Source organism: Sphaerodactylus townsendi, linkage group LG01 (assembly GCF_021028975.2).
Source record: "Sphaerodactylus townsendi isolate TG3544 linkage group LG01, MPM_Stown_v2.3, whole genome shotgun sequence".
Classification (NCBI taxonomy): Eukaryota; Metazoa; Chordata; class Lepidosauria; order Squamata; family Sphaerodactylidae; genus Sphaerodactylus; species Sphaerodactylus townsendi.
Genome location: NC_059425.1, coordinates 27,931,460 through 27,954,764, shown reverse-complemented (window position 1 = coordinate 27,954,764; position 23,305 = coordinate 27,931,460). Strand labels below are relative to the sequence as shown.

The window sequence follows — 23,305 nt, the reverse complement described above, 5'->3', positions numbered from 1 at the left end:
ACCTATAGTCTGCTTTCCAGATGCCCACTGACTTGTTATACTGTTTTTAGATGGTCCATCTAAACAATTTTTTTCTTGGTTACCAACTGTATTTAGTAATATTTGATGAACCAATTCTGGATTTGGCTGATTGACACATTCACGCTTAACATGACCCTTTAATCCACAGTTAAAGCACCATACCTTACTGGGGTCTTTAGGAGGCTACCATTCTCCTTTCTCTCAGACCCTGGGAGAACTGAGGCTTTGAATTGCTACAATCCCTTGCTTGATGAAGGGTAGTCTTCAATTTAGCCACCTCCCTCTCAGATTGTAAGTATTTAGATTTCCAGTCTATCTCTTTGTTAGTACCACTCTTTTCAGCCTTTTCTCTGTATTTTATCAAATAGTCCCACAATTTTATTTGAAGGCTTTTCCTTTTCCCTCATTTCTTTTGCTTCAGTTTTCTTTCCTGTTTACTAGAGATTTCTTTCTCTAAGGATCTCACTGCATGAAGGAGAGCAACATATTGTACCTTCTTTTTAGTTCACTACTGCACTCTATGTTCCTTATTTTGAGGGCTGTTAACAATGCTTCATGCCAGCATCCCTAAAGAATTGTTCCTGAACATAGAACTTAAGCTCTTCATCAGCAATGCCTCCTTCTTCTAATATTTCCATAGCCAGAGCATGCAACCGATTTAAATATGCTGATGGGGGTTCATTAATGTGCTGATTTGTCTCATAAAACTTAGCTTTCAGTTCAGAAACTGAGACAATATTGCCATATGTACTTCCAAAATAGCAAAACATTATATTTTGCAGGAGCATCCTTCCCTGCTCCCAAAGCTATGGGCAATGCAGGAGGCAGCAAGCTCTCTATAATTTTCCTTCTTTTAATATTTTCAGGAACACTGTCATCTGCAATTAATTCTCTTGCATGAACTCGCCAAACTGAGTATTCTATTTCCCCTGCTGGTTTAGGTAAAATACCAGAAAATGCTTTTAATTCCAACTCCAGATCCACTGCTGGACACTTAGCCGTACTGGCAGTTCGCCAACTCTTTCTAGCAGCTGCTGCAATCCAGAGGATGAGTTTGCAAAAGGGGTAGAGGTTGCAACTGGAATCCTTTCCCTTCATGGAACTGCCAAACAGTGTTCCTTTTCTCCCTGTGCACAGGTTTTGCTTCTTCCCAACTAACTGTTGCAATCTCTGCATCACTAGGATATATATCTCATTTCCCTTGTAACTTACAGCTTATTGACTGGTTTACTATCTTGTAAACAGAATTATGTGTTTTAATATCCCACCGCAACATCTGTTTCCCTCTGCCCTTTATCCTGTGTATTTTAGCAATTGCACCATAAGTTTCCCACAGTATGTTGAATATCCTCATTAACATCCCTTGAACTTATGTCACATAACAAGACAGTTTTATGGGGATCAAACCCCAACTTATTGCACACTTCCATTGCAAGCAATTTATATTTGCAATCTCACTTCCAAGCCCTTCGCTGGTTGGTCACAATTTGTAACCTCAGCTTGTGGGTTCTGTGGGGCAGTACTTGGAAGGAGTTGCAAAGAACCAAATTTAAACAAAACAGTTTACTTCTCTTTACAAATAACATTAAACATCAACATTTAACATTTACAATTTAAGGTCCTGTTCAGGTTTGCATTTCAAGTCCTTATATTTACAGTCTACTGATATTGCCAAGTCCAATTCTTCTTTGCTGGTGGTTGGTTTGAAGACTTCAGAGGCTTGGTGAACGAGATTCAAGATGATGAAGGTTCCCAGAAAACTCTCACCATTTACATACACAAAAACCCTGAAACAACAAATTCTAACATTTAAAATATAGCAAAAAAATAAACTCCCTTCCCACTAGTTCCCCACAACATTGCAGTTACCTTAAACAAGGTGTTAAGGGCTTAATAAAATCAATCAAGGTCCCAGCCTGGTAGCCTTGCTTCCTCCAACCTCATGAGTTCTGCAGCATTCTGCTTCTTTTCAGACTCCACCCCTTTCTGGGTCATCCCATTCTGACACAGGGGTTACACTTGGATGGGAGATCACCTGGAAGCCCAAGGTTGCTATGCAAAGACAGGTAATGACAAATTACTTCTGTTTCTGCAGGGCCTGATTTAGCCTGACCTCATCAGATCTCAGTGGTAACCCTGTAGGGTTTTCAAGGCAAGAGACTAACAGAGGAGGTTTGCCATTGCCTTGCTCTGCTTAGTGGCCCTTGTTCTCCTATCCAAATACTAGCCAAGGCTGCTTAGCCTCTGAAGTCTGATGAGATCAGGCTAGTCAGGGCTGCCCTGGTCAAGGCTACATATGGAACAGGACATTTTACAAAGTAATGTATGTGATCCTCACTTTCTCTTGTATCATAGGGGCAAAATCAATGAGGTATCGTTAAATCTGCCATTTTCAGGCCAGGGCAGCATCCCAAGCCATTGGCCCACTGGGACATTCCCCAGTGGCCTTAATGCCAATCAGAGGTGTAGCTCCAAGGGGACTGGGGGGTGCGTGATGCACCGGGTGTGCGCCCCTGTGGGAGTGTGGTGAGGGTGTGGCAGAGGCGTTCTGGGGTGGGATGAGGGCATTCCAGGCCGGGACGGGGGCAGAGGACACCCCAGTGCACCGGGCGCTTTCCCCGCTTGCTACACCTCTGATACCAGTCTGCCCCTGCTTAGAGTTAAGAAACAGGTCTGAGAAATTCCAAGGCATTGCACTATTCCAAATGCACTGTTCCGAAGCAGAGTTTGCATCCTTCTAAATCCTTCAACGGCAATAGGTTTAGATGGATGTCGGTTTGCTTAGGATGGTGATATATCAGTGATACAAGAAAAGCGGGGACATTGGTCAGAGTAGAGCCAAGCCCTTTCAGTTTAACTTTGTCCCTGCTGGTCAAGTAGAGGCAACCTGAAGCTCCATCAGCGCCTTGGCTCGGTTTTTGCACCCAGCTGTCTCTTTCGATCTATCTGGCAGTAGGGCATTCCTGCACTATGTCCAGCCGCTGTGGCAAATGCCCAGAGGTGCATTGTGGGTTTGAAGCTTCTGCTGGAGCAAAGGATGGTTCATCTTGCCCGGAGGCCTCTGGAAGATGCTCTGTGTTTACTAAAACCATGCCTTGCTACTAATTATTTCCCCTAGTGCTGCTACAGCTTTATCTGAATGGCTTCACGAGTATCTGCCCTGTCAGTCCTGTAATGGACAAACAACACAGCCATGTGCAGAGGCAATGGGGAAGGGGGCCAATAGTGCATAATACTTGCGGTGCACTGAGATGGAGCTGCATGCGCGTTGTGTTAGAAGATTCCAATGCTTTATGCAGAAAACGTAGGGACTGACTTGTACAGACCTTCATATATTCTGATTTCCATATTCTGGGATTCTCTGGTTTCTCTGAAATGTGCTCAGCATCCAAAATCTTAAAAAAATAAAATAAAACTGGATACATTGAACACTTCACTTAGGACAGAGAGCAGGTCAAAAGAAGCGAGTGCAGCAAATTTTAGGACATGCTGAACACCGGATCAGGACTTAGACTCGGGCCCCTTCCACACATGCAGAATAATGCACTTTCAGTCCACTTTGCAGCTGGATTTCACTGTGCGGAATCGCAAAATCCACTCGCAAAACAATTGTGAAAGTGGATTGAAAGTGCATCATTCTGCATGTGCAGAAGGGCCCTCAGACTGAGTATTACAATGAAGAGAATTTGCACAGTATGGGCAAAAGGGGCAGCCATGTGTATGACTAGGCTGCCTTAAGGCTAAGAGGTATTGGATGGTACTGGGATTGCCCGGGATGCAGAAGATCCATGCCCTTCGTGCTGCAAGCTATTCTGCATAGTTTTATTATGTATTTATGCAGATATTTACACGCTGCTTTCCTCCACTGTGGGGACTTGGTGTACAGCATTTCACCACCTCCATTTTATCTTAACAACAACCCTGTGAGGAAGGTTAGATCGAGAATTAGTGACTAGTCCAGAGGTCTACAACCTGCGGCTCTCCAGATGTTCATAGACTACAATTCACATCAGCCCCAGTCAGCATGGCCAATTGGACTAGTCCAAAGCTGCAGAGTGAGTAATCATAGCAGAATGAGGAGTTGGTCTCAAGAATCTTAATCCAACACTAACCACTACAAACACTGCCTGGGTCAGAAATGGAGTTTTAGCCCGAGTTCTGTGCTATATTTTAACACTGTGGGTACTGAAGAGTACTTTGGGTGCAGGCCTAACTCTGCCTCTGCCCTGGTTCCAGATGTTCTGCCCATCTCAAGACCCTGATGGATGGGATTGTGTCCTGACCTTTGCTTGCAACTCAGTTGATGACTAGGACCTGGCAAAATGCTTGACCCAAAACATGGGCACCAAGTCAAACCACTCAACAGAGACGTCTGGCCCCAAGCAATCCACGAGTCATTAAAACCGAGTGGTTTGAGCTTGTTCCAGACCCCCTAATTAATTTTTTTTCTTTCAGCTAGGAACATAGAATCATAGAGTTGGAAGAGACCCCAAGGGCCATCAAGCCCAACCCCCTGCCAGGCGGGAAGCCACAATCAAAGCGCTCCTGACAGATGGCCATCCAGCCTCTCTTTAAAAACCTCCAAAGAAGGAGACTCCACCACACTCTGAGGCAGTGTATTCCACTGTTGAACAGCCCTTACTGCCCAGAAGTTCTTCCTAATGTTTAGGTGGAATCTCTTTTCCTGCAGCTCGAATCCATTAGTCCGTGTCCTAGTCTCTGGAGCAGCAGATAACGAGCTTGCTCCAACTTCAACATGACATACCCTTCAGACATTTAGACATGGTTATTATGTCACCTTCTCTTCTCCAGACTAACCTTACCCAGCTCCTTATGCTGCTCCTCATAGGGCATGTATTACAGACCTTGTACTATTTTGGTCATCCTCTTCTGGACCCTGTGAACCCGTTCCAGCCTGTCAATATGCTTCTTGAATTACAGTGCCCAGAACTGGACAAAGTATTCCAGGTGAGGTCTGATTGATGCAGAATAGAGTGGTACTATTATTTCCCTCAGTCTAGACACTATAGTCCTATTGATGCAGCCCAGAATTGCATTGGTTTTCTTGGCTGCTGCATTACACTGCTGACTCATGTTAAGTGTGTGGTCTACTAAGACTCCTGATCCCTTTCGTATGTACTGTTGTCAAACCAGGTGTCACCCAACCTATATTTGTGCATTTCATTTTTTCTGCCTAAGTGTAGCATCTTACATTTATCTCTGTTTAAATTCACGTTGTTAATTTTGGCCCAGTTGTCTAATCTGCTCAGATGATTTTGAATTCTGACCCTGTCCTCTAAGCCCTAGGGCAGGGGTCTGCAACCTGTGGCTCTCCAGATGTTCATGGACTACAATTCCCATCAGCCCCTGCCAGCATGGCCAATTGCAGACCCCTGCCCTAGGGTATTAGCTACCCCTCCTAATTTGATGTCATCTGTAAATGTAAATGTGATTACCAGGCCTGCTATTCCATCATCCATGTCATTGATAAAAATATTGAATAGAACTGGGCCCAGGATAGAACCCTAGTAACTTCTCTCCAGTATGAAGATGAGCCATTGGTGAGCACTCTTTGGGTTTGGTCAGTCAACCAATTACAAATCTATCTAACAATAGCATTGTTTAGCCCACATTTTACTAATTTGCTTGCAAGAATATCATGGGGCACCTTTTTCAAAGGCCTTACTAAAATCAAGATATGCAACGTGCACAGCATTCCCTTTGTCTACCAAGCTTGTCATTCTAATTAAAAAAGAAAAGAGGTAAGATTCGTCCGGCATGACTTGTGTTTGAGAAACTCATGTTGACTTTTAGTGATCACAGTAGTTGTTACCGACTGTCTGTTTAATAATCTGCCCTAGAATCTTTCCTGGTATTGATGTCGGGCTGACTGGGTGATAATTGTTTGGGTCTCTCTTCCCCACTTTTTGAAGATGGGGACAACATTAGCCCTCCTCCAGTCCACTGAGACTTCTCCTGTTTTCCAGGAGTGCTCAAAGATTATAGCAAGTGGTTGTGAGATTATCTTTGCCAGTTCTTTTAATACCTTGGGATGTAGTTCATCAGGCCTTGTAGATTTGAATTCATTTAACATAGCCAGGTATTCCTGAACTTCCTCTTTATGTATTCTGTGCTGAATTTCCCCCACTGTATCTTCTGTTCCATTTCCCCTAGTTGAGCACTATTTTCCTTTTGGGAAATGATTGAGGCAAAGAAGGTGTTGAGTAGTTCTGCCTTTTTTCCATCCCCCGCTAGCATTTTACCATCTTTTCTATGCAGTGACCCTATCAAATTCTTTTTCTTCCTTTTGCTAAAGACATAACTAAAACAGTTTTTAAATTGTTTTTAACCTCTCTGGCAAGCCTCATCCTGAGCTCATCCTGAGCTTTAGCTTTTCTAACTTTCCCCATATACATCTTGGCTATTTGTTTGAATTCCTCTTTGAGGGTTTCCCTTCTTCCATTTCTTGTACCTGTCCCTTTTAAATCTTAGCTCAGTTGAAAGGTCTTTAGACATCTATGCTGGTTTCCTTAGACACCTCCCATTTCTCCTTCTCACTGGTACTATATGAAACTGTGCCTTCAAGATCTCACTTTAAAAAATTCCAATCCATCACACACTCCCTTCTCTTTTAGTGTTGTTAACCACAGGATCACATCCAGCAGTTTCCTAGGTTTACTGAAATCAGCTTTCTTAAAGTCTAGAATGATTCTCCGGAGGTGAAGTGAGGGGAAACTACGCCCAAGGCGCGCACATGCCCTGTGCCCCTGCCGCGGCGGTGTCTGGCCTGCCCTGGAACACCCCCACCACGTCCCCTCAACAGCCTGGCCACTGCTCAGCCCAGGACATCATGCCCCTCCCGTCCCATGGGCACTACGCCACTGTGATTCTCTGACTATGCTTGGCATCCCCTTTTCATTGTATAACAAACTCCAGCAGAACATGGTCCCTCCCACCTAAGGATCCTACCACCTCCACCTTATTAACCAGATCATCATGGTTAGTTATGAGCAGATCTAAAATAGTTGATCCACTTGTTGCCTCTCCCACCTTCTGGATCATGAAATTGTCTGCAAGGTAAATGAGGAATTTGCTGAACCTTACAGTCTTGGCAGAGTTTGGCTCCCAGCAAGAATCAGGAAATCTCCCATTACTACTACTTCTCTGTGAAAGTTTGGTCATCTGTTCCAGGAAGGCATCATCCAACTCTTCAGTCTGACTTGGGGGTCCCCACAATGAGATCACTATTTTTTCTCTCCCCCTGAATTTTTACCCAGATGCTCTCAACCTGGCTGCCAGGATTTAAGTCATGGACCTGCTCACAGGTGTAACCCATCCTTTGCCAGTAGCAGACTATGGTCCAAGAAACCAAAACATTCCTGGCAGCACTTATTGCGAAGCCAGTTGTACATCTCCACGATTCTCCTTTCCCTCCCTGGGCCGTGTCCTTCAACTGGGAGTAGAGAGGAAATGACAACCTGTGTATCCAGATCCTTCAGCTTCCTTCCCAGAGCTTCACAATCCCTTGCGATGTCCCAAAAGCTACGTCTTGCAGTGCCATTTGTTCCCACATGGATCAACAGTCAGTGACACTGACAAGTCTTGTCAGCCTCTCTGTGACATCACTGATTTTTGCCCCAGCAAGACAGCATGCCTCTTGAGACATCTTGTCAGGCCTGCAAATCACTGCTTCTGTTCCACCGTCCATCCTCTCTGGGGCTTTACAGGGGCCATTCCATGGGCTGAACCTTCTGTCATTTGCACATTCTCCAAGGACTGACTCTGTTGCTCCTTCTGGGCCTCTTCCTTATCCTCACAGACAAGGGAGAGAACTTCAAATTGATTCTGTAGCTTCAAACTCACAGAATTCTCCCTGGTCCCTCCATTTCTATGTGTTACAGTCCTCCAGTTGCCCACCTCCTGTGTTTGAGGTGCCAAGTCTCCCAGTCACACAAGGTCTTAGTTTCCAACCTGCAAAGGGTAGGTGCCAATGCCCTTTAAACAGGATGTTTACAAATAAAATGGTCAAGTCCTGTGTAACTTGCAGTATTGTGGAGCACTTTGTTCCCTGAAGGTGTGGTCTCCTCACATGTGTAGCATACAGTGTAAGCCAGAGACTGATGGATCCTAGTGGCAGCAATTTCCAGCAATCCAGAAAGTAGACTTCAATTTTTTGGAGTTGGTGAAAAGTGCCCTGAACAAGCTCTGTTAACCACCTGTTCAGAGGTTACATAATTTAAGCAAGCTAACCCCAACTGAAGAAGAGTTTGGATTTATATCCCACTTTTCTCTCCTGTAAGGAGACTCAAGGTGGCTTACAAGTTCCTTTCCCTTCCTATTCCCACAACAGACGCATTGTGAGGTTGTTGGGGCTGAGAATTCTGAGAGAACTGTGACTAGCTCAAGTTCACCCAGCAGGAATGTAGGAGTGCGGAAACACATCTGGTTCACCAGATAAGCCTGTGCCACTCATGTGGGAGTGGGGAATCAAACCCAGTTCTCCAGATTAGAATCCACCCGCTCTTAACCACTACACCACGTTGGCTCTGACTGAGATGGAAGAACCTGCCTCCTTCCTGCCAGGACACTGTAGCAGTTTTGAGCACATGGCTTCTCCCTGTCGGTTTCTCTGATTTGAGATTCCTTTGAATGACAGCAGAATGCACAGTGGCAAAACACAGGGAAGCTTGCCAGTGTGTGTGTGTGTGTGTGTGTATGCTCAGAATACAAAAAAGTCAGAGGCAGTTTGTAGTTTCAAACTAACATAAAGAGTCTTTATTAGAGAACTCCATTCTAGATCGGAAAGTGAAGAGATCAGCTTTCTATTCAAATCTAATCAGCTGGATGGACAGAAGAGGTGTCTGCATCTCTGGCCTCATGATGTAAGATGGAGAAGTGTGTGTGCAAGAATTAGAGTGTTGTGTGTGGGTGAGAGAAGCAGGAAGGAAGTTCCCTGGGAGCAGCAGTCGACACATCAAAGGGATAGTGTCAGAGCAGTAGAGAAAAGATGTCCAGTGTGTTGATTACTCTGTCTCCCTGAATTTCTAGTCAAGACCTCCTGGAACATTGAGGCAGAAGACTGTGCAAAGACCTTCACTTCCAACACTCCCTGCATCTGGGTGCTCTCTATCTCTGCTAGGAGAGATTATTTGTGTGTGTTCCAAACTAGCTGACTCAAATAGAAAATTGCCTTTCATGCTCTGCTTGTGGTTTTCTTGGAGCTGTCATCCACCCACCCACTGTTGGAAACAGGATGCTGGTCTTGATAGACGAAGAAGAAGAAAAAGAGAAGAGTTTGGATTTATATCCCATTTTCTCAGCCGTAAGGAGTCCCAAAGCAGCTCACAAACTCCTTCCCTTCCTCTCCCCATAACGACCGAGTTCTGAGAGAACTATGACTCGCCCAAGGTCACCCAGCAGGCTTCAGGTGTAGCAGCGGGGAAACAAACCTGGTTCACCAGATGAGAGTCCACTGCTCATGGGGAGGAGTGGGGAATCAAACCCGGTTCTCCAGATTAGAATTCACAATTCTTAACCTACATCACCTGCAGCTCAGATAAAACAGGAACTCCAGCACCCTATTTCGTCAGCATGGCCAATTGGCCATGCTGGTAGGGGCTGATGGGAATTGTAGTTCCTGAACATCTGGAGAGCTGCAGGTTCCCTACCCCTGCCCTACACCATGCTGGCTCCAACTCAGTATGATCCTGCAGGGCTCACCTGATGTTATGATCTCTCAGTCTATTTGCAGGCCCCCAGGATGCCTTCCCTGGCTTGCCTCCGGAGAATGGACATGCAGCTGTGGGCGTGGACCTGGAGATGGAGAGGCGCCTGGCCCCGCACTGTCACGTCGGGCCCTGCTCCCCCAGCCAGAGCCAGCTGAAGTTCCAGGCTCAGCGGAAGCTCAGCGTTGCATGTGCGGTCTGCTTCCTCTTCATGATTGGCGAGGTCATAGGTTAGTATTATGGGAAGGAATAATGAGAAGTCAGTCCCCCCTCGCCCACTGCACATTCGTATATCAGCGATGCCTGGTGAGGAAGCCGACACAGCAAAAGTGACCATCAGAGAAAGTTACTGAAGGGAAGGAGGAGGGAAAGAGGCAGAAGCTCAGAGCGGCTAGGGTTGCCAGCCTCCAGGTGAGACCTGAGGATCTCCCAGAATTACAAATGATCTCCAGACTACCAGAGGCATGGCTGGGCCAAACTGCGCCCAGTGCTCATTCTGTATTTTCCATCATTTTAGCCTTTCATTTCTTAGAAATTTCTTAGGCTGCAGGGCTGTTTGCAGTAAAAATGGCCTGATGGAAACTATACTTCCCAGGAGACCTTGTGAGCCCCAAGGTCTCCTGGGAACTGTAGTTCCTCAGGACGTTTTTACTGCAAACAGCCCTTTTGCAGCCTGAAAAAGTTCTAGAAAAAGGAAAGGAACTAAGGTAAGTGTGGGAAGGGGGTGGGGTGGGGTGCGTCACGGGGGGAAGCACCGTGGGGAGGAAGGGGGAGAGGCCTGGGGGCGATTTTCTGCGCCCCTGGCGTGCGCCCAATGCACAGCACACACCCCGTCCCCTTGTAGCTCCGCCACTGCAGACTACAGAAATCGGTTCCCTTGGAGAAAATGGTTGTTTTGGATGGAGGACTCTATGCAGTGGTGAGATTCAGCAGGTTTGCACCACTTTGGCAGAACCGGTTGTTAAAATGGTGCTTGTAAACAGCCAGTTGTTAAATTATTTGAATCCCACCACTGGCTCTATGGCATTGTACCTTGCTGAGGTCTGTCTGCTCCCTAAACAGTGCATTCAGCAGGATCCACCCACAAACCTCCAGGAATTTCCCAACTCATTGTTGGGAACTCTAGCTGTCAGGAAACTCCTCTGCAGGTTTCAGGGTCAAATAAGTATCACTTGTAGATGAGCATCACCCTTTCAAACTCCCAGAAATGTCTTTGACCCCTGCATTGTTTATCATAGATTACTTTTGTATCCTGCCCATTCTCTAAAGAGGTCAGGGTAATGCACCTGGGGTTATACTACTTTGTTTACACAGTAAAGAGCAAGAGAGCATAACGTGGGTTTCATGGCCAAGCCATGATTTTAACCCAGACTTCCCTGTCCAGTCCAGCACTCTGTTGTGCTTGGTCTTGGCAGACTTATCTTTTCCTTACTTCTCTATATGCGGCTTAAAAATAGTGGCAGAGAATGAAGCACACGGTTGCAAGTGAGCCATTCCATAGTATTGAAAGGTACCAACCCTGTCCTAGCTGTGGAAACAGGAAATCTTGTAAAGCTGACCCCTTAACAGACCAAGCTCTGCAATCTCAACTCTGCCCTTCTCAATATCCTAAGCCTAGAGACACATCTCTTTTGCTTTGCAGGTGGGTATCTGGCACACAGCCTGGCTATCATGACCGACGCAGCTCACCTGTTGACAGACATGGGAAGCATGGGTGTTAGCCTCTTCTCCCTCTGGGTCTCCACTCGCCCAGCCACCAAGACAATGACCTTTGGCTGGCACCGTTCAGGTATATTCGTTCAATCGCTCCACCCCAGCTACCGAGCAGATCACAGCAAAAGATCCTTGCGCAAAACCAGTTACTAACTTTTTTTTAAAAGCCCTCAAAAAGCCTTCTCATGTCACAGGAGTGTGGTGGGGGTGTTGGATATAATCAATCCAGTCATATGTTTTGGTAAAGTGAAGTAAAATTCTGTTTATTGCAACAGAAAGTGGAGACATACACAAAATCAGAGGTGGGATCCAGCAGGTTCTCACAGGTTCCCGAGAGTAGGTTACTAATTATTTGTGTGTGCTGAGAAGGGGTTAATAATTGGTGATTTTGCCATGTGGTTTTTGACTTAGTTATGCCCCTCCTCTCAGCAGTAGCGCGCAGAACTTGAAGCAGTCTAGCAGGAGGTGCACCAGCCTGCGTGGCAGTCTGCGCCTATGTGCATTCGTTTCCCACCCAAGGACCGGCTGCATCCTTGCCACAGCCCTGCCAGGAATGCCCTGCCCCCTAAATGGCCAGCCACGCCCTTGTCTTGCCCCGCCCAGCCCCATTGGCGCTACACTACAGTTTGAATCCCATCACCATGGGAACCTGTTACAAAAAATTTTGGATCCCACCACTGCACAAAATCATATGTGTGTCTCAAAGGGGGAGGAGAAAACAGAAATCCTTATACTGTTTTTTACAAGGCAAAAAATAGACACCCTTCTGATTGGCTAGTTGATAGCTGGACAGAGTATCCTTCACTTTACACAATAGAACACAATCTCTTATCTGTCTGGTGTGACAAATACCAGTTTTTCACAATCCTTAACTGTTGCTAGCTGGGTTAAGCCTGATCCCTGACCTTCCGACTCTGCATCACAGACACTATTGTGCATTGTATTTTTAAGCAGACATTGTTATCTGACTGGTCAGCTTTCACAAGTCAATTCAAACAGATATTTAATTTGTCTTACAAGTTAAAACAAACATAACTGTCTCATAATTCCACAGGGGAACACAGGGAAAGTTAATTTTATTGTGTTAGATACTGCCACTGATCTTTATAGTGGCCAAGCAAAGGCAGATATCGTGAACTTCGAGGGATGTTTTTGTTAGCTACCTCAGAGACTCCATTTTGAGAAGGGAACGCGGGTTAAAATATGATAGCAAAACAATTGTGTGTTTGTGGAGAGGATAAGACATTGCTGTTCCCAGCTCCCTCTGCTCATTTCCGTGTTCCCCCATTCTTTATCACTGTCACTGCAGTTTTGCCAAGCTATTCCAATAGCCCCAAACAGATGAGGGCCCTGGAAATCTCATGAAACTATTTTAGCAGAACCGTGGAGATGTGTTTGTGTTTCTAGTGAGCTTCAAAGCAGAGCTCTCAGACATAATTTTCAGGAGAGATCTTAATACATTAGTGCAAATCCCCTGTAAATATTTTTGGTGGACGAATTCAGGCAATTCTCTCATATTTGACTTCAAAGACGGCAGAGGCCTTCTGTTTTGAGTGGTGACTGAAAGAGCCAGGCCTTTCAAGTCTGGCGTTCCCTTCCTGATTACTAAGACAGGGAGAATTATTAGTAAGGTTTAAAGAAAACCTGCATACAAGAACAAAAGGATCTAAGCCATGCATTAAATTCTGAAAGGTTTCTTTCCATGGATATGCTACTGGGGAGACCTTTTCCAAAAGGGAAGAATCCCAGTATTCTCCACTGACAAAATCCTTGCTGTCAGTATTTAACATGGGTGTTCTATTGAAGTCTACTTTTTTACTCTTGTTTTAGAGGTCCAAACCTGATTATTTCCATCCTCCTTCATTCTCCCTTGATCATTTTGATCACAACTTTTTTTGCACCAGGTCTTGAAGTCAGTGTATGGACCCAGGGGGAAGGAGGAGAGGTGTAGGGGGTGATTCTCTCCCCCCATGTGACTAAATAGCCGCAGCCCAGGAACATTTGACCCCATATGTCCCCTGGGTGGTACATCCCTGTTTAATGACTTGTGAGGAAGTCCTTCTGAAGTAAGTAAAATTTACTTCCTGGGTCCTAGTCTGGCTTTCTTACTAAAATGACAGGGCTAAGAATGTGCACATTTGCACACTTATACAGGTTGCCCACCTGTCAAGCAGGTACTTGGGAACCTTGGCATTTCCCAGCGGTAAAATGCTAAAAAAAACCCACACATGCAGAATATATTTGTATACAAAGTACTGTGCTGTAGATGTAACTTTTTATTCAATGAGAAATTAGCAACTATACGTCTTTAACCTGGGTTTGTTGAAAAGGCTGCCAGGGGTGAAAGATCCAAGTCATTTCCCCCAGATAAGCTGAAGCACCAGGTGTGTTCCACAGGGGAAAGCTTAGCCATACCACGAGAGTTCAAATATGTTGTCTTGGAAGAGTTGGTATCCTGAAAAGGAGCTATCTTTTTTCCCCCAGAGACCCTGGGTGCACTGGCTTCTGTCTTTTCCATCTGGATCGTCACAGGTGTGCTTGTCTACCTGGCTTCTGCCCGCATCATCAGCAATGACTATGAGATTGAAGCATCGGCCATGCTGGGAACGTCAGCCTGCGCTGTAGGTGTGAACATCATGTAAGGAGCTGGTTGGATGTTGCAAACAAAATATATTTGAAAGGGGAGAGAAGAATGGTCGATTTTATGGTTAGAGTTGCCAACCCACAGGTGATGGCTGGAGATCTCCTGTTATTACAACTGACTTCCAGGCAACAGAGATCAGTCCACCTGTAGCAAATGGCTGCTCTGGAAGGTGGACTCTATGGCATCACTCCCCATTGAAGTTCCTCCCTCCCCCAAACCCTCCCACCCCAAAATCTCCAGGTACTTCCCAACCCAGAGCTGACAACACTATTTACGGCACAGCAGCCAGCCAGGCCCAGTTGATTTGATTAGGTTGCAAGCAGCCATCCTATTAGGCTTCCATTCAGTTCATGCATGAAATTGTCTTCCAGCAACAGCTCCATTTAGAATGACTGAATCATAGAGTTGGAAGAGCCCACAAGGGCCATCCAGTCCACCCCCTGCCATGCAGGAATACACAATCAAAGCACTCCCATCAGATGGCCATCCAGCCTCTGTTTAAAACAACTTCCAAAGAACGTTTTAAAAACCTCCACTACTCTCCAAGGCTGCGTGTTCCACTGTTGAACAGCCCTTACCGTCAAGACATTCTTCCTAATATTTAGGTGGAATCTCTTTTCCTGTTCCTTGAATCCATTACTCCATGTTCTAATCCCCGGACCAGCGGAAAAAAACTTTGCTCTCTCTTCAACATGACATCCCTTCAAATATTTAAAATGGCTATCATGTCTCTGCTGAACCTTCTCTTTGCCAGTCTAAACATACCCAGTTCCCTAATTCTCTCCTCATAGGGCTGGATTCCAGACCTTTTACTACTTTGGTCGGCCTCCTCTGGACACGCTCCAGCTTTTCAATATCATTCTTGAATTGCAGCACCCAGAATTGGACACAGTATTCCAGGTGAGGTCTGACCAATGCAGAACAATAGCAATGCAGTGCTATTATTACTTCCCTCGATCTAGACTCTCAAGGTCTTAGGAACAGGACAGCCATTTTGTGGCCGCACCATCATGAAGTGTCAGAATTCCAAAGCTGCCTCCAGGCTCAAAAAGGTTGGAGACCCCTGCAGTAGACCTCTAAAATGCTCTCATTCATGGAGAACCCTAGGCTGGGTCATTCTTACAGTGCAGCTGTAACCTCAGCTTGTGGGTTCTGTGGGGCAGTACTTGGAAGGAGTTGCAAAGAACCAAATTTAAACAAAACAGTTTACTTCTCTTTACAAATAACATTAAACATCAACATTTAACATTACGATTCAAGGTCCTGTTCAGGTTGCATTTCAAGTCCTTCTAGTTACAGTCTACTGATACTGCCAAGTCCAATTCTTCTTTGAAAGTGGGTTGGCTCCTGAAGACTCCAAGGGCTTGATGAACAGGATGCAACATGATGAAGGTTTCCAGGAGAACTCTCACCCAATACAACCACAAAAAGAAGCCCTGAAACAATAAACTCCAACATTTGCAACATACCAAAAACAAACAACTACCTTCCCAGTAGTTCCCAACAATATTGCTGTTTACCTTAACAAGGTGTTAAGGGCTTATAGAACCAAGGTCCGAGTCTGGTAGCCTTGTCTTCTCCAAAGAGCTCTGCAGCCTTTCTGCTGCTATGAGTCTCCACCCCCTTACTGGTTCAACCCATTCTGGGCATGGGGGTTACACAGCCACAAAGTAACTTCCTGGGCTGCACTGAAGAGCTTGGAGTAGAGAAAGGCAGCAACTGTACACAAGGGGCAAATGATTAGCTACTAATTCTTTGATGGACACACACCGGCTTCATTAATACCCAAAGGGGCATCCATCTTCTCTAAATTAATCTGGTAAAAATCAGGAGATGTGTAGGACTGGGTGAGTCTTTCTTATGATCAGCATCCCAAGCAGCTCCATTTGGGTTTCCTTGAAACAGTGATGCTCTTGGGTACCACAACTTACACTTCCTTCCTCTCCATCACGGTTAATCTGGTGCATGAGAACACTTCCCTACTTAGTGGCCAGAACTAGGGGTTGCACATGGTTCAAAAGTGTAAAGGCTGCCTTGGGGCAGCTTCAGAGGCTTCCTTTGGCTTTATTTTTCCTGCCCCAACCCTCACAAAAGCAGCAGCTAGAAGAAAGCCGGGCCTCCATTGCCTACTTGAAACTTGAAGATTGGGAATTGCCACCTCCGTCCTGTGAGATATTGTTGTGCTTCAGGCTATGCTACAATTCTGCCACTCTGCAAAGCCAGGCTGCAGGCTGGGGCTAGAGCGTTGTGCTCCCACTGAACATAGTGGGTCAAACAGACAAGAAGAAGAATGTGGATTTAAACTCCGCTTTTCTCAACCACAAGGAGTCTCAAGGCAGCTTACAAACTCCTTCCCTTCCTCTCCTCACAAGATACATTTTGTGAGGTAGGTGTGGCTGAGGGAGCTATGAGAGAGCTGTGATTAGCCCAAGGTCATCCAGCAGTGTAGGAATGGGATAACAAACCTGGTTCATCAGATGAGAATCCACCACTCTTAACCAGAGGCAGAGCGAGGGGAAACTCTGCCTGGGGCATGCGCACACTGCACCCCTGCTGCGGCGCTGCCTATCCCTGCCACGCCCCCTCTGTGGTCTGGCCACGCCTCTGCTGTGGCTCCGCCCAGGGCATCACACCCCACCCTGCCCCGTTGGTGCTACGCCTCTGCTCTTAACCGCTACCCCATGCTGGTGGAGGGAAAAGGAGCCATTCTCTTTCTCCTATACAGGAAGATTTGGGGGAATTGAGCCACTGGTGGTAGGAACTTCCAACTCAACTAGGATAGTTATGCTTGCCTAGCTGCTGCAAAGGGAAATAAGAGGACCACAGCTCAGTGGCGGAACCCATTCCTTGCATTTAGAAAGTATCCACTGCCACCACAAAACCTCTTCAATTAAAATAATCCCAGTCAGTAAGGCTGGGAAAAATCTCTGCCAGGCAGAGATGATTCTGGACTAAACGGACCGTTAGTCTGCCTGGGTATAAGCCCGTTCCATAGCATCTTTTCCACTTGCAAGTATCTGCAATGCTTGTGCTTCTCTCCACAGCATGGCCTACCTTCTGCACCAGTCGGGCTCTCCACACAGCCACGGCCCAAGCACAGGGGGCTACGAGCGGATTGGCGATAGCCCCTGCGGCACCGCCATACCCACCCACAGCAACACCAGTGTCCGAGCTGCCTTTGTGCATGTGGTGGGCGACCTGCTCCAAAGCATCGGGGTCTTCATAGCTGCCTCCGTCATCTACTTCAAGGTATGGGGACACACGACTTTATATCCCCCCCCACACACACACACACTCAATCCACACATAAAGAGTTTTTCTCCTTAAGTAATCCAGTCTGTGACTTCAGGCACGCTGTTGTGCCTGAAAAAGAATGCTGAAGAGGGGCTGGAGCACCAAGGGCTGCTTGAGGAAGCAGCTGGCAATACTCTGTGCTTCCAAATATTTTCCTCCAGCGTTGTCCAAAGACAATGAGTTGCTTGCCAAAGAGGTAAGAGGCCAATGATGCTACCTTAGCATCATCTGAGAGTTTGCCTAGGAGGTGAACCATGGCTAGGAGCAGTCTATCATCATGAATGGCATCAATCATGAGACAGCAGCCCAGAAACTGGAGGGCCAGAACAGCTCCTCCGCTTTTCCTGAACATTCAGGGTAGCACAGAGGAAATGGCCCTCCTGCCATGCTCTGGGTCTGCGCTCTACAGCAGATCTCCATTCCGAAGACATTCTGGACTTGGTCCCATCCACTTATAAGAACACGCTTCTGGTACAGGTGTTGGAATTTGGTTGAATATGGATCAGCCCGGCCCTGAGTGCGAGTGCAGTAAAGGGGCTCTTCCAAACAAAGAAATTCAAAAAGGAACACTTACATTTATTTCAAGTCACTTCGGATCACTAGCATTGTTCCAGGTGAAAAGTTGATAGTAAGAAACCTTAGTCTAAAGAGATAACCTTCCCTATTCCAAGTGGGCATTCTAACACGCCATCACGTATGTGCAAGTAAGAACTGCTTCGGTGGGAAAGCCCCAGCAGGAGTAGATAGCCATTACCATTGTGCTCGGTACAAAGGAAAAGAAGCAAAAAGGCTGCAGGGTGAAGGAGGAGTGGGTGGAGCCTAGACATGGAGAGCAAACAATAGAACATAGCACCCCCTATTGTCCAGGCATGCAGAAGTTGCTTATTCCAACAATAGGACAGGAAAATCCATGTCCTCTACTCCAGCTATCATTCTCTTTTTCTCTCCTCTTTGCAGCCCCAGTATAAGATAGCTGACCCGATCAGCACATTCCTTTTCTCGGTCTTTGTGCTGGGTTCCACCCTGACCATCCTGCGTGACGTCTTCCGGGTGTTGATTGAAGGTGAGAGGTCTTCTTCCGTGTACCGTTTGGGATGCGTGGATGTGACTAGCCCAAGGTTGCCCAGCTTGGGACTGCACAGGCTAATCTGAATTCCCCAGATAAGCCTCCACAGCTCAAGCGGCAGAGCAGGGAATCAAACCCGGTTCCTCCAGATTAGAATGCACCTGCTCTTAACCACTACGCCACTGCTGCTCATCATCTCTGAATGTGGATATTTTCTTTAGACACCTTGACTAGTAGCCATTGATGAGAATGGGCTGTGCTATGCTGAAGACTGAATACCCCACCTTTAATCTATTTCTATATGTAGGTTCTCATGCTGCTTAGCTGGGAAATACTGAAACCCAATGAGACATATTCAAAAATGCACCAAGCCAACAGGACGCTGACCCTCAACAGCAGGTTGCCAGCCAATGAATCTTCCGAAGGATGGCAACACCTAGGCCCTCACAAATGGGGTGAGAGCCAGCGTGGTGTAGTGGTTAAGAGTGGTGGACTCTGATCTGGAGAACCGGATTTGATTCCCCACTCCTCCACATGTTTGTAAGCCACCTTGAGTCTCCTTTGGTGGCGTAGTGGTTAAGAGCAGGTGTAGAGGAACTGGGTTTGATGCCATAAGGTTTCCAAAGCCCAAGTCAGAGGTGGTTTGCTGTTGCTTTCCTCTATTAATTCATCTGTTTTCCAGAAAAGGTTAGAAGCAACTGGGTGGAGGCAATTTGCAGCAGGCAACTAGGACTGGGGTGAAGGACCCCTCTCCCTCACTCCTCCTGTCTTCTCCGTCCAATCGCATCTCAGCTATGAAATTTAAAGCTAGATGTGAAAAGAATCCTGCCCCCAAAAGCAATTGCTGCTCCTGTACCTGACAAGGTTCCTGATTTTTGACCATTAGGGAAGGATCACATCTCAGTAGGGAAACATAAGCTTTGCATGGAGGAGATCCACAAAAAAAATTCCAGGCAGACTGTGTTGCTGGGGGGGGCGGGGAGGGGAGGAATCTCTGTCTTCCTAAGATTCTGTTCCAATTTGCGTGCGATGCTGGCAACGCAAAGAACTCCCCACACAACTTTGCACGGCTTCAAGGATTGTTTCCTGCCTCAACCTAGGCCAGTGGTGGTGAACCTATGGCACTCCATATGTTCATGGACTACATTTCCCATCAGCCCCTGCCAGCATGGCCAATTGGACCCAGCAGGGGCTGATGGGAATTGTAGTCCCTGAACATCTGGGGTGCCATAGGTTCGCCACCACGGCCCTAGGCCAAGCAGCTGCACTTGGTTAAGTTTGTATGCCTTACACATGTTTACGTTTAAATGTTCCAGCAGAGGCAGGCTTCCTTACCAAAGATCCTTTCTCAAAGGCTCCCTTCCTCCTGTCTTCCAGGCTCGCCACGTGGTGTGGAGTTCAAGGCAGTGAAGGAGCTGCTGCTCTCGGTCAAGGGAGTGAAGGGAGCCCATAACCTGCATCTTTGGGCTCTGACTCTCAGCCATCATGTCGTAGCTGTGCACCTGGCCATTGGTAAGCAAGGCCATGGTACCTGACCCTTCCCCCACTTGAAGGGAAGTGGGAGTGGGGGAATGTGGCTAGCGAGGTGACCCTCCCCAACCCCCCATCTGACCCCCACTTTTGCCTTTGCTTCCAGAGCCTGGTGTTGATGCAGAGACAGTGCTGCAAGAAGCCACGGCCCTCCTGCAGAGCAAGTTTGGCTTTGTCTCGTGCACTATCCAGGTGGAGCGCTACCTGGATGACATGGCCATCTGCCGCCAGTGCCAGGACCCACGTGACTAAGCCCAGTGCTGCCAGGCACCAGCTACCATGCTCCCCCCACTGCCAAGCCCAGGAGGTGCCTGAAGCAGGGGACTCTCCCTCCTCTTTCCTAGAGTCAGAGACCACGGCTGTGTCTTTGAGCCCCAGGCTTTGGCCTCTCTCTCCCCCTCTGCATCTTCGTGTCACATTCCAGGCTGAGTGGGGGCTCCCCTCCTGAGGGCCACGCCCACTTCCCACGTTCATCAGCCTAAGTGTCTTTGATGTGCAAGCCCGCAGGTGCTGGGGCCACTGGAGGAAGGCCAAGACAGCTGCTTCTGGGGCTAGGTCTTTGGCTGGGGCTACATAGCCATTTTTGTACATGCCACACTGGCAGCAGATATTCCTCTCCTCTTAGGAGTGTGGGTGGTGGTGCGGGAATCAGTCCACAGTAAACCAAAAGCCAGGTGCAGGATTCCAGAGAGGCGGATCCGGGTCCCTGTTCCCTCCATCTCTGAGCAGATGGAACAAGGAACTATCAAAAAAGAAATCCAGGCCACCTAAAATAAGACACACGCAGCCCTCGACATACAGCCCTCTCAAGTCAACTGTCTTCCATTGGTTGGCTGACAGGCAGGACACTTGCCTCCTCACACATAGTGGGACAGTGTCAAAGGGCTGGCAGAGGAGGGCATGACCAACAGCTTATTTTGAGGGGAGGGGGCAAACCTCAGGTCCTTATTTGGGGAGTTGAGTAAGGAACTGTGCATGCACCTAATGGGCAAGACGTTCCTGAGGGCCAATGAAAACACTCAGAGCGTGGCAGAAACCAGAGGCTTCAGCAACCCTCCACTGCACAGGTGAGGCAGGAGGAAGGGGCTATGCACTTGGATCCCCATTTTCTTCGACCTTTGTGGTTAAAAAGAAAGGTGCGGGACCTTCCCAGCACATGGCACCTCTCAGCCACCGGAAGTCAAGCTCAGTCTCTGGTTCAGTGGCTTCTGGTAAGCCAGAAAGAACCCAGGGTGGGGTTGGGGAGACCCCATTTAGCCAGAATAGGTGATTGTTGGCCAGATCCAGAGCCAAGTTGCCACTCCCTCTTCTACTCCAATGCTATCCTGTAGTGCAAAGCCAACAGAACTGGGGCGCTAACCCTGCACCCCTGTCCTCCAGGGAGCTCACTGTACCACAGCTATTCTTGATCATCCCAGGATTTTGCCCCCCGCCCCCCCCGAAAGAAATTCTACCCAATGCTTGTTGTGCACTTCCAGGAAACACGGGCATGCGGACAGGCTGGCCCCCTCCAACAAGCCCTGCCCTCGCAGCAGAGCAAGGGACCCCACCCTCAAGCCTTGCAGAGCGGGTGGGATGTTGCTGTCTTCTGGAAACCCCTCCACACCAAGCATAGGCAAGTGAGCCAGCCAAATCCTTCCTGTGCCCACGTGTCATGTCTGTGATCTTGTGGAGTACTTATCTGTGTGTGCGTGTCAGTGCGTTTCTAGTGTGTCGTGTGTCCAGGTGTCGTTTAACAAAGTGCTGAAAGTACCAGTGATGCCAATAAAGTAACCTGCCTCGACGAACAGAATATGTTGTTGGGGGATGAATGGCGCCTGAGGGGGGAGGAGAGAGGAGGAGCGGGGAAAATGGGACAGCTGAAGGTGGAGGAGAGACAGAAAGCACCACATGGCCCGTGGGCGTCACACAGCCTGGTACCAGCTTTGTAGCACTGAGAATACGGCAACATTCCTTCCTCCAGTTTGCATCAGCACAGGCCTCTTATCTCTTTAAGCGGTGTCATGAGCAAAGCCGCTGAACCGACAGCTGATGCAGGAGAAAGCAAAAGGGGGCAAAACAGCTGTATGTAAGAACCCACCATGGGAAGGATAATCGAGCCAGATCTGTCAAGTGTCAGATCTCTTATGTAGAGGACAGGCTGGAAGTTTGCGTTTTTCAATTAAAAGCAAACTGCAACACTGTCAGCATTAGCACAGGAAACAGATGAATTCACAGGCGTTCTTCAGTACTGCCTACCCACACAACGCACACGCAATTAGAAAACTGTTTGCAGCGGTCACTGATTCTCCACTCCCCTCTCCCACGCTGCTTTATGATACTGCAATGAAGGTGGTGAAGGGAAGGAAACATGATGGCCAGGACAAGTGGCAGATCAGAAAGTGGGGCTCAGTCAACCAGGCCATGGGTTAAACACTACTCTACGGAGAAGTCAAGCTCTATTCTGCCCCTCTAAGGGACCCTCCGTTGGGTGGGCTTGCTTAGGTCTTATGGGAGACAACAGGGCAGGACATCTTGAACCTGGCCACCACAAAGGACTACTGTACATTTATGCACCACAGTGTGAATTTGGTTAATCTCTGCATCCAAAGCTGTACAAAGCTGTACAAAGAAACAATCAAATCCAACCACTCCAGCAAGATGTGCGAGTTTGTACATGTCCCACTGTTGATGTCTTGTGGTAGCTGGCGTTTTAGGAGCAGCATGAGACAAAACATGTACCAACATTGGAGTAAAGTGGCCAATACCGGCTAAGAAACTGGGGGCAGAGTGCAGGACCATCCAGCTCTAAACCCAAGTTACAATCTCCCCTTCCCAACTCCGTATCATATCTTCACATGCAACTTGCCATGAAGAGGTTGATGCTTGCAAAAGAGAGAAAGGCATGGAAGCTGATGGAACTGAAATCAACTGCTTCCACACTTCTTCCTAGAAACACAAAGGCCACTTTTGCACACGCTGAATAATGCACTTTCAGTCCACTTTCAATGCACTTTGCAGCTGTGCAAAATCCACTCGTGAAAGTGGATTGAAAGTGCATTATTCTGAAGGTGCGGAAGTGCCCGTAGACTTGCATTTCCCAGCACAAAGTCTACTTGAGCTGGAGAAGCCAGGGATGATACTGCTAACTTCCATGTTACTAATACACACCCAGCAAATTCAACTGGTGCCAGACTGAAGGGCCTTTTTGTGCCAGCACAGCTCGCTGGAAAAATCAAGCTGCCAGCTCAAATATCATGCAGACCAAGGGGGGGAAAAGGGAATATATCACCACCACCGACCCAAATAGCAGAAGTTCCCTGCCCTTCCCAC

The 23,305-nt window shown here is 47.4% G+C and overlaps 1 protein-coding gene across 1 annotated transcript in view; it reads left to right on the top strand.

Moving 5' to 3' along the window:
* Nucleotides 1-21,776, top strand: part of SLC30A3 (solute carrier family 30 member 3) — a 34,794-nt gene extending 13,018 nt beyond the window's left edge. The window contains exons 2-8 of the mRNA XM_048482771.1: nt 9,762-9,976; nt 11,389-11,535; nt 13,944-14,097; nt 17,148-17,352; nt 18,355-18,460; nt 19,841-19,975; nt 20,100-21,776. Coding sequence (XP_048338728.1) covers nt 9,762-9,976; nt 11,389-11,535; nt 13,944-14,097; nt 17,148-17,352; nt 18,355-18,460; nt 19,841-19,975; nt 20,100-20,245 — 1,108 coding nt within the window. The 3' untranslated portion in view covers nt 20,246-21,776. The remainder of the gene's footprint in view (nt 1-9,761; nt 9,977-11,388; nt 11,536-13,943; nt 14,098-17,147; nt 17,353-18,354; nt 18,461-19,840; nt 19,976-20,099) is intronic.
* The last annotated feature ends 1,529 nt before the right edge of the window (nt 21,777-23,305 follow it).